The 11,329-nt window shown below is 35.7% G+C and overlaps 3 protein-coding genes across 4 annotated transcripts; 1 reads left to right on the top strand and 2 right to left on the bottom strand.

The window, feature by feature from the left end:
• Positions 1-278: 278 nt before the first annotated feature.
• On the bottom strand, positions 279-1,485 carry LOC107217914 (V-type proton ATPase subunit e 2-like). Its single transcript, XM_015655607.2, has 4 exons — positions 1,294-1,485; positions 927-974; positions 620-707; positions 279-388 (listed from the first exon to the last, which is right to left on the bottom strand). The coding sequence occupies exons 1-4, from the start codon at positions 1,389-1,391 to the stop codon at positions 368-370; spliced, it is 255 nt and encodes an 84-aa protein (XP_015511093.1). The 5' UTR covers positions 1,392-1,485; the 3' UTR covers positions 279-367.
• A 1,211-nt stretch (positions 1,486-2,696) lies between these two features.
• On the top strand, positions 2,697-7,802 carry LOC107217933 (fructose-1,6-bisphosphatase 1). Of its 2 annotated transcripts, XM_015655643.2 has the most exons (5): positions 2,700-3,050; positions 5,213-5,680; positions 5,925-6,114; positions 6,486-6,697; positions 7,546-7,802. In XM_015655643.2, exons 1-4 carry the CDS (start codon positions 2,875-2,877, stop codon positions 6,675-6,677), a joined length of 1,026 nt encoding a protein of 341 aa, XP_015511129.1. In that variant the 5' UTR covers positions 2,700-2,874; the 3' UTR covers positions 6,678-6,697; positions 7,546-7,802. The 2 variants fall into 2 exon arrangements, with proteins under 2 accessions (XP_015511128.1, XP_015511129.1); XM_015655642.2 differs by lacking the exon at positions 7,546-7,802 and having other exon boundaries at positions 2,697-3,050; positions 6,486-7,032.
• LOC107217935 (nuclear cap-binding protein subunit 1) lies at positions 6,627-11,294 on the bottom strand. Its single transcript, XM_015655644.2, has 10 exons — positions 11,017-11,294; positions 9,731-10,694; positions 9,400-9,571; positions 9,097-9,302; positions 8,834-8,937; positions 8,462-8,697; positions 8,159-8,337; positions 7,767-8,022; positions 7,544-7,657; positions 6,627-7,377 (listed from the first exon to the last, which is right to left on the bottom strand). The coding sequence occupies exons 1-10, from the start codon at positions 11,054-11,056 to the stop codon at positions 7,264-7,266; spliced, it is 2,385 nt and encodes a 794-aa protein (XP_015511130.1). The 5' UTR covers positions 11,057-11,294; the 3' UTR covers positions 6,627-7,263.
• Positions 11,295-11,329: the final 35 nt, after the last annotated feature.

Genomic DNA, 11,329 nt, shown 5'->3' with positions numbered 1-11,329 from the left:
CACTGTACTATGCTGATACGAATTTAGCAATATTATACACTTTTCATTTTGTAGGATGTAGAGTAGGAAAATTAACGTCAATTCATGTCTTAAATTAAATGCTAGAAAATGTACTAAGGAATAACACTGAGGGAAGATTACAGAACGCTAACTTATCTTCGTTTTACGTGCTTGGGAATAGTATTTTTTTACATTTACTGAACGACCCCCACCTCTGCTTAATAATTATACATTCTGACTAGTCTAATTTATGATAATAGTGAAATCTTAATTACATATCAAGTTCACAAGGAATATTTAATCATTCGATTCTCACATTTACTTTATTTACAATAATAACACGTTAAATTGGATTGTTGCTAGCTGTTTAGCTGGTGACTTCTTTTCCCTGTAAAAATAAATACATTACACATTATAAAACTTGATTCAATCATTATAGCATGTCATATGATTTCATAACTCACAAACTATTGGTGATAAAACAATCTATCTAGCGTACATAGCTTAAAAAATAACAACAATAATTTGAATCTCACAGCTTGGAGTCTGTGCTGCAGGTGCGAGATATTCGATTTATAAAATGTTTGGAATATGAATAAAATCCTTGATTAATATTTACCCATTCCCTTGCAATCAGCAGAAGAGTCGTATTTTCCAGTTTAGGTCCAATAAGAGGATTCATTTGTGCCATATAGCAACAAAGCCAGCTGAAGACATTTTTTACACATAAAAAATTGACTAAGTTTCAAGTTAATTATTCACTACCACAAACTTTCTGGGAATCAAGTTTGAGTGTACATTATTTTTTACTTCTTTATGACATTTTGCAAAGAAACTAAACTTCAATTGTTATTAAAAGTAGTAGAGAAATGTAAAAAAAAAATTATAGCTTGGTAGGGTTGCGAGAGGCGGTAACATGTACTTACAATAACCAACACGTAGCTGCCGTCAGTATTAAAATGGCTTGCAGGATTCTGAAATGAATAAAATTAGTAGTTATTTATTAACAAATTCATATTCAACAGAATAACCATAAGTATTTAGTGTTGTTAGTAGATTAATAATGAGAATCGAGTTTTCCAGTGATAGAAAAAATGTGTTTTGTAAATTGCCTACTACTGTTTTTTGATAATTAAAAGTAAATAACGGTCAAAATTATTGGAATAGCTCAAGGAATCGAATATGATACAAATACTAGAGTCAGTTTGATGTATAAATTTAAAATAAATTGCAGAAAAGTGGGATGGGCCATTATTGAGCAGAATACGTCAGTGTAAAGTGTGTTCTCCTTACCCTCTGTTCGGACCTTTAGGTACCAAAAACGGGAGAACAATTCCAACCACACCCCATAGAATCGTAAAAACTAGAACAGCTACGGGCGATGCACTCATTTTCGCGAATTTTTCCTTATCAGAGATGAAAAATGCTGATCGAATCTAGTGCTTCAGCAGAATGCAAATGGCCTTCTGACTGTAGGAGTGTTAAATCACATGAGCATTGAACATTAACGTAGTAGTCACGAGAAGAGCCACCGGATGATGATTTCATCTTCCCCACTTGGTTCTCGTTGCTCACGACCGATGGCGGTCCTAGAATGCACGCTGCTAGCCACATGTCAGAAGCACATGCTCAAATTTCTGTTATAATTTAATCATTTGTAAATGAAACAATGATTGTTTACTTATTTTTAAGCTATTCTGTGCAAGTAGAAGTAATAGTTTAATTTATATGTGTATGCGTTCTAAGGGCGTGAGGCATTGAATGACGTCACTCCTATAACTGACATGAATCTCGATAATTGTTTAGAATTACACGCTTAACGTGAAAAACATTGAAATCGAATTGCTTCGCTAGCCGAATCAATGGGGAATTTATGCACTATTTAATCGAAGACTGACTGTTATAAAACAATTTTCTGTACGGAAATACGTTATATGTATGTACATACATTATACATTTATAATGTGAGTTCAACATTTCTTACTTTTCATCACCTTTGGTAATATCAGAAAAGTTTTGGTTTCGGTCGAAAGCCACTTTTTCCAATTTCAGCGAATCTTTACTTTCTCAAAACTCAAGAATCCAAAAAACAGGTTTTTAGAAATGTAGGCCTGGATGTCGGTGTGTTCGACAAACTCTCGCGGTGATCTGGGAAACGGCTTGATCAAAACATTTGAAACTTACCGAATTTTACAATCAAATTACAATGTCCCGTTTAATTTAAACTTCCGGTTCTACCAAAAATGAATCGATTCTCAACGTTTAACCGACCAGCCTATCCGTTTCCTTCTTTATTACTTTTTCGGAATGAACAATTATGTTTTTGGTAGTTTATACATTTATTATTAAAAAAATGTACATTTTTTGTTTTTCAGACTTTTCGGCCATGTTCGAGATCATCGCGGAAGTTTATTGGACAGACCGACAGACTCTCCCCTTTTCGTGGTGATGAAAAGTATCGCGAAAAAACTGTTTCTTAATCAATAACAAATTATTGATGAAATATGGATAATATTGTCGGCTCCCGATGTTGTACATACCGATGTAGCTATACCTTGGTCTAAGTAGAGTTAAATTATCGCGCGCGGATAGGGTAAAGTAGTGACCATTACTTCGGAGAAACGATTCACTGCCTTTACACTTCCTTGTGTGTAAGCGGCAACAGTCGTGTATATGTATACGTACGTATATTGTTCTGCGGTGAAAGTTCAGTCGTTGCGTGGCAAGCTACCAGTAAACTGAAATATCGTTTCGGTGACGTCCAGTAGTCGATGTACCTTACCAACGTGAGGGTGTATCGAATTCTTCACTCGCAGTGACAAACAGCATAACTTGTTCAGCATTTTGTAACATTTGTAGATTAATTACCTGAAAATGGCATCGAGCGGTCCAGCCTTTGATTCAAATTGCATGACCCTGACGCGGTTCGTCTTGGCCGAACAACGCAAGGTACCAACGGCAACGGGTGATTTGACTCAGCTGTTAAACAGCATTCAAACGGCAGTCAAAGCTGTAAGTTCAGCTGTGAGGAAAGCTGGCATCGCAAATATGTAAGCTTTAAACTTTATACACTCTTAGTTATTTTTTATAAAAAACAGATGGGTCCGTGGTTCCGCGCCAATTCAAAAAGTGCGATTTCTGTGTACGGATTGCCCGTTCGAATTGGCGGATAAATATCAGCGGCACTAGCGACATCATTTGAATGCTTACTTATAGATTCAATAGAATTAAATTATTATTCTGCTCCAAAGTTTTGTGAACGAGTATAGAGCGTAACTTTACAAATCAAAGTACCGATTAAGTCATTTCTCCGTGGTGGTGGGGGTGGGGGATATTCAGCTTAGGGACGAAAACAAAAGTGAATAAAATAAATGAAAGATCGGCGCTTATAGAAGTTGATTACTTTTACTTGTAATCCATAAAATATATTTTCTTCCATTGAAACAACAATTTTACGTAATATTAAATTGTAAACGCTTCAGCTGACAACGCGCGGGGCATTTTATCACCACTCAAGTTTTCTTTATTACCAATATTATTACCTGGATCTATATCTTACGGTTCAAACACGAGATAATTACCTATGCGCATATGAAAAATACATGCACGAAATTTTGAAGAAATGTAAATTCAAAATTTGAATGAAAGAATACGTAACATAGCGATAAGTTCTATTACAAAATAATAAGTGAATAGATAAACCATGGCAAATGACGTATAATTTGTTTGTAAAATCATTGCCGCAGCTAAAGAGTTGCATGTTCACGATCAGAAATAAAAAAACGCGATAACGTCGATCAAAAAACTTCTCTATTCCCGATTTCTATAATAGCTCAAACGGTCCTTCGATTTACAGAACTTGATAATTAACGTGTTAAATTAACAATCGTGTTAGAAGTAAAACAACCTGCATGTGTACAAGATACGCCGTCGGAGATTATTAAAAAAAAAAACGGAAAAAATTGAAACTAACGATAAGCACAGAGAACTCTATTACATATTGCTTAATTTTTAATTTCGTTTTATCTTAAAATTGGACTATCGAAATTGGAAATTTCTCAATCACACACATCTGTATGTTCGTAAACACTTATTAATAGCTGTAAACAAGCATGTTTACTGTTCGAACGACCAAAGTTTACTCAAGACAGATAAAACCGTTCATTAAAAACGCGGTATGTGATGTGTATGTATGTACACATTCCTAATTCGATTCCTATCGTTAGTAAATGCTACGAAATCCGGTTAATTCACCGAGCTGCCTGAGTCACAGTTACGTACTGTAGACCAATAGAACCGAAATATTGGTTTTTTCAACGGCAAAGATTCCGCTTTCTCTTACTTCAAAGTTATAAAAATAAGATGAGTCAGGGAATGTTGATAACACTAATATAACGTGCGTAGTTGAAATCCCCGCTTAATGTGCCTGGGGTCAAATTAGTTTATCACTTATCAGTTACACATAGATTACACCTCAAAATAGAATATGTGTACATGTAAGAAAAGCAGAAGTGAACATAGCTATAGCCAATTGAACTATGCTGTAGCTGAAAGAAATAAAAGCTTTGAATGAATTTTTTTTATATCCAAAATTAAAATGATTAATTTCAATTTCATGTAACATTCGTAATTATCTCTTTCAATGAAAAAGAAAAAGTACGACGTGATTATCGATTTGAGGCATCCGTTGAGGTTTTTCCGGTTTATACACATATGAAAATAGAACAGCTTCGTTTATTCAAAGTTCAGAAAATATAAAATCCTCTTTGATGAATGAATTGTTCAAAAACAATCACAAAATGCTGAATTTTTATGAACTTGTGATTGACAATATGTGAATAAATTATGGGATAAAAATTTGTATACAAAAGTTCATTTACGATCACACCCGAACGATTTATCTGTTAGAAAGTGTTTTCATTTCATTTCAATATAGTTTTCATTACTAAAGACGCGAAGAACTCATGCATTTATTTCAAATGGAAAATACCCACACGGTGTGAAGCATTTCTTGCACTTGACCTGAAAATTTTTACATGACAGGAAGATGTGTTTATTTTATTTTTTTTTAAAAACTAATGTTTAAACCTTGGTACAGGCAAAATAATAATATCTTCAATAGTCTAATATGCATATTAAATAACGATATGATAATTTTACACATTGAAGTAGCTAGTTGTACATATGTACATGTAATTTACTTGGTTCAAAGGTACGGTATTGCTGGGTGCACGAACGTTCAGGGTGAAGAAGTCAAAAAATTAGATGTCCTCAGCAATGAACTCTTTATAAACATGCTGACATCTTCATTTACGACCTGTCTCCTAATCAGTGAAGAAAATGAAACTGTGATCGAAGTAGAAGTTGGCAAACAGGGGAAATACATCGTCTGCTTTGATCCTTTGGACGGCTCGTCAAACATTGATTGCCTAATATCCATTGGCTCAATATTTGGAATCTACAAAAAACAAGAAGGCTCAACCGGAGCACCGACAGTTGCTGATGCTCTACAGCCAGGTCGTAATCTGGTAGCAGCGGGATATGCGTTGTATGGTTCGGCAACTATGTTGGTACTCTCAATTGGTCAGGGTGTCAATGGCTTTATGTACGATCCAGCTATTGGCGAATTTATATTAACAGATCAGGACATGAGAATACCGTCAAGAGGAAAAATTTACAGGTATTCTAAAATATGCGCACAAGAACAGAACAACAAAGTCAATACTCATAAACCTGACATAAATCAAATTTTATTTGAATTGAACCTAAAGTGTACCTTGCAACAAGTAAATTATATATCGAATTGATACGTAAATAAAATGATACCTACTTTATACAAGTACTTTTATGGATGGGCTTAACGTATCACGTGAAATCGAGTTAGTTTAAATGGCGAACAATAATTTATTGTTTTTATGCTGCAGCATAAATGAAGCTCACGAAAGTAAGTGGTCATCGGCGATAAAGGATTATGTCCATTCAAAAAAATACCCAGCAACTGGCAAGCCGTACAATGCCAGATACGTGGGTTCAATGGTAGCTGATGTACACAGGACACTCAAATACGGTGGGATATTTATGTACCCAGCAACAACAGAGAGCCCAAAGGGAAAGGTATTATTCAATTTAAATAACAGAGCCTACCTGTGCACAATTCTATAAATTTCGCCTAACTGATACACGCACTTTCTGACCAGTGCATACAATTATCGTGGTACATGTTTGGTAACACGAAATTCGCAAGAATGCACAATCAAAATATGGCTACAGCGATTCTGGGATTATGATTAGTTTTGAGGCATGTTTTACCGAAGCAATATCCATTGACAATTTGGTCTAATATTAAACTGATACTGAACAGCTGGTGTAGAAGTTATCTTAGGTTAGAAGTTCACTGAATAACTAAACTACTTTTCCCAAACAAATGTGAAAAACAGCATTACACAATGTGTAAATAAAATGTATGATTTTGATTTTGTTGCTAGCTTCGTCTCCTCTATGAGTGCATACCCATGGCATACATTTTAACGCAAGCTGGTGGCCTTGCGACAAATGGTGAAATGAGCATACTGGACATTATACCATCTACTATTCATCAAAGGAGCCCAATATTTTTGGGGTCAAAGGATGACGTTGAAGAAATTTTGACTCACATGACACGTCAGAAAACTCAGTAGATTGATATACATACATACTCGTGAGTATATCTCCAAACTGTAACATTATGACACTTGTGAATCCCTATGATAATATCGTTACATACGGTCCATTCATATCTGCAGTGAAATTCTGTCATATTATCGCCCAGGTGATGCAATTTGAAACAGGTAAACTGTTCAAGCATTCAATTTTTAATTGGATTAAAATAAAGTCTTTCTCTTCCTCTACATTTGCTTGCATGAGTCGGTAATAGATAATTTTGATTCAATATTATTCAGGTGTATAGGTTTCTGTATATACACCCATGTACATTGCCAGCAAACTGCTGACTTTCATTAGCATACAACACTATAGGTAGAACTGAATATTCTGCTACCGATTGAAAAAATTCCAACAACAATTTAGACTTGATGTACATTAACATAAATACGGATAATCAAATGTCATTTAAATATACTCGGAAACTCTATTTACCTAATATTCACGACTGAAATTGTCCTAAGAGTTATCAATAAAATAATATAACTGTATATGTATAATATATGTATATATCATACTTCATACCAATCCCTTGAAGACGAAACGTTCAGTGATTTGAACATCTTATGCACGTAACGAAACAAACTGGTGAAATACGTCAAGAATGTGTGGATCCAGATCTGGCGTGAACAAAAGTGTTTCCAGTGTTGACGAGTATTTTTGTACTTGTTCGTGATGCTAAAAAAAGAAGTAAAATTTCTCTTTTAACTTGTAGTGAATTAATCATAACACTTGCGAACTGATTAACAGCTTTCTATAATGCATTACACTCTTCTAAGCGATCAGTTTGGTAGTCCAAGAAAGCCACTAAAGAAGCGTTGAGGGTTTTTTTTTTTTTACTTACAGCCAAAAATACCTGCTGCAACCTTCCAATAGTCCATCTGTACCAGTGAGTATTGTAATCGATGCCATCTGTATCACATCTAACAAGATGTTCGGAAAGAATCATAATAAAACGCTGTAAAAGAATAAAAAAGCAATTATCAAGTGTTTTGAATAAGTGCCATCTCACAGCTTACATAACATGTTCAACCGAGATTGCAAGTATGTAATATTAATAATTATACCTGAAAAATGATGAGGAATAAATTCTTTTGATCTGCTTGAGCAGCTTCCAATTTTTCTTCCATTCGCTCTACAACGTCTTCAGATGGTCTTTCTCCCGACTTATCTTTAGTATTGTCCTCATCTTCCGAAGACGATCCAGATCTACTTTCCGCCCTTCGTAACTTTTCTCTGGCCTCCGTCACTTCTGTGTTCAGTTTAATGACATGTTTATTCTTTTTACGGATCGTCAAATGAAGAATTTCCCAGATGTAGAGTCTGAAAATAATGGGGTTGCGATATTTAGCTTGGTTAAAATTAGTACCAAGTTCTAAGAGTCATATTCTATTTTCGATTATTAATTAAATTCTAAGATAAAAGTTTGTAGAATTGGTTCAAAATTACATTGACTCACTTAGTAAATTCAGATGTCATTTCCCGAGAAAATATCCAATTGGCTATAGCACTGCATTCAATTATTCCAGTCTTTAAGAATTTGTCTGAGAGTACAACCATCATTTGATAATGATTTTTCCATAGGGCATGCATATTTCTTAGAATGCATATTTGTGCCTCCTCTGATTCGGCCAGAGCCTATGAAAAACAAGCAAAAGTCTGCAGTTAGGTTCAATGCCACAAAATTTTGTCAAACTATTTAACATAGGTATGAAATGATATAGTTCAATATAATGATTTTATAAGAGAAAACTATTCTTACCTTGAATACATAATGAAACTTCCCAATAGCGGCGAAACTGTGGCTGAAGCTCTTTGACCCCAGGTTAAGCAACGTCTGTACAAATACGTCAATTTTCAACGGATTGAATGTGTTTGATTCCTCATTGTCTCCTTGACCTGGTAAGGTATTCAAAACGGTCAATACTTCTTCAGGGGTGCATTTGCGGCGTATTGAAACAACTAGTTCATGGGCTGCAGAAGTTCCAGGAAGTGTGCCTGAAAAAAATTGAGCAAAGTCGATTGCTAGAAAGATTTATTCAAGAAAAGATGACATTCTAATATAATGTAAAATTTATGATAATGAAATGATACTGTGATGAGATATCAAATATCAGAGTGTAAAAATACTGACTTGCGCCTTCGGAAGTGTACTTGTAAATTGGTTCTGGAGGCAAAGGGATCAGTTCGGCGTAAGTTTCTGGCATCATATCGCGAATTCTTTGGAAGTAGGATAGTCTGTAACAAAAAGTATTTTTTGATACATTGATGCATGGTAATTATCAAAATATCTCTGATTTTTCAATCTTTGATCCAACAAAAAATGGTTTGTATATTTTGTTTAAAGGATAAGCTGGAACTTTCATCTTGTAGAAATGAGGAAAAATCATTTCTTACCTCAATGCTTTCAGCAGCACTTCTTTTATGAATTTAGGCCGAGGATGTTCAGGGTCACGCTGGAGGCATGAGTCCCAATCTTCCCATGACCAACGAAATTGGAAGTTGCTCAGATGATAGGCAAACCACCAAACAAATCTATCGAATGCTGCCGCAGCCATGCTGTCGATGCGACGGAATAAAATTTCGGTAGCCTGTGCTAAAACCTTTATAATACAGTGCAGGGTGTATAAGATACTATAACACAGCGAAATTTATTATCGTTACCAGTTAAACTCATTGGGAATTTATCATTTATATTACCTGTGGCATAGTCGATGGTTGCAACTTACAAAGTTCAATCAAAATCGATCCATAGCAGATTTCCAAATGTTTTGGAGATGGTAATCTGAAGAGTTCTCCAAACATTACTTCCACAATAGAATAATCAAGTGGAATTTTTGCTTTGTATGGAAAGTTCAATAATTGCGCCGCGCTGTAAATCAGAATAAAAATAGCTTCATTGAAAATAGGTATTACTGGTTTTGAAGTGAAATCATATAACAAAGTATTACCAGCAAAAATCGAAAATGATTACAATGTAAGTAAAAAAGAAGTAATTAAGAAAACGAGAATAACAGAAGATGAAACTTACCAATCTTTTCTTTCAAAAAAGTGATTATCAATAATTTGCCGAAGATGTTCTTCGATAAGAAATCTCTCTATAGCATGACTGCCAGGCAGCAGTGGCCCTTCCGCTGGACAGTCAGTATAGTCAAACATGCGAAATACAACAGTTGGTATTGGGTACGTGTAAGATTCATGGTGTGGTGGAGGCAGAAGCGTTGGAAGATTGTGTTGTAGAGCTTCACATAAAATAGAGTCGAAAGCAAGATATGGTCGAGGAATGTGTTTTTCCGCCCAATTATCCTGCCTCAATTTTCGTACTTGAGCCCAGAGACAGTCCAAATATTCTTCCTGAGGGTGAGGTGTGTCACTGGACCATACTTTTAGAGCAGGTTGATGTTTCTTACTTCGTTTGTTCAAAAATACTTCAATGGTGACCATAAGGTGATCCAGTTCTTGCTCTTTCTTTTCATATAACTCTCGACCAACCCACGGCAGGGTTGAGAGAACAGCAAAAACGTACCAGTCTCGTCTAACTTGAGGTACGCTGTCCTCATTTGCCGTGTCTAACATATTATCAAAGAGCTGCATAAGCGACCCGCAAGATAAAACGTGACAGTTGACTAAGTCAGCAAGAAACCGGAGCGAATATCTAGCAGCGTTCCATTTGCAACTTTTTAAAGAATCTTTAAAATTTTTCACCATATAGTCAACAAATTCACCACCAAAGTTGAAATTCTTTGCATTCAGCAGCCCCACCAGCGTCGTGTAGATCGTACATTTCTCTGGCATTTTTATAGCGCAATCAGTCAATATTCGGAGAATCTTAGTACGAAACACACCGAGATCCGCTTCTAGCACAGACGCTAACCCTTCCAAATTACTTTCTAATGACGAAGTTGACTTTTCACCCACTCGCAATATAAGCGATTCCAGGCGATCTTCAATTTCCTGATTCTCTGATACCCTCCTCCGCTTCTTATAGACGCGGTCTGCAAATTGAAGTTCATCATAGCATACGACCATCTACTCTGAGATTCGTCTTCAATGTCATTAGATTAATTGAAAACAAAAATGTGGAGTAAGAAGAATTTCTCACAAATACGTATGTACATACATATGCGACTAATAAGCATCAGGTACAATGATTGGGCCAAAAATAAGGTTAGATTAAATAAGGTTAGGTTCAATGAATTCGACTAGCGTTGATACTTAAAAATTCAATATAAATCGGGGTAGTTTGAAATGGCTGCGAGCGGTGCGATACTCTAACATATGGTGAGATGAGAGCATGTTTTCTATCAGTAATCATACCGTATCCATCGTCATCGTCATGTGCTCTCCTGCGACTCATAGTTTCGGTGCAGGATTACAACGGAACCAACAACAAACGTAGAACACGGAACAGGTTGCCACGGTCCGTTATTAACCTTGGATAAACTGAAGCCCCGAAATTTCTAAAACGTAACTTAATCCAGAGAATACGATCTCTCCTGTATAAAATGGATCTTCGCCAACGACAATCCGTTGTAAGTCATTTGATGCTGGGTGTCAAAAAGTTGCAATCGGAGCGTCGAACGTTCGTTCAAATTAGTTCCACGACGGACTTTTAGGTGGCAGAAGAGTC

The sequence above is a fragment of the Neodiprion lecontei genome, chromosome 5 (genome assembly GCF_021901455.1).
Source record: "Neodiprion lecontei isolate iyNeoLeco1 chromosome 5, iyNeoLeco1.1, whole genome shotgun sequence".
Classification (NCBI taxonomy): Eukaryota; Metazoa; Arthropoda; class Insecta; order Hymenoptera; family Diprionidae; genus Neodiprion; species Neodiprion lecontei.
The sequence above is the reverse complement of the archived record's forward strand: the minus strand, read 5'-3'. Positions and strand labels throughout refer to the sequence as shown.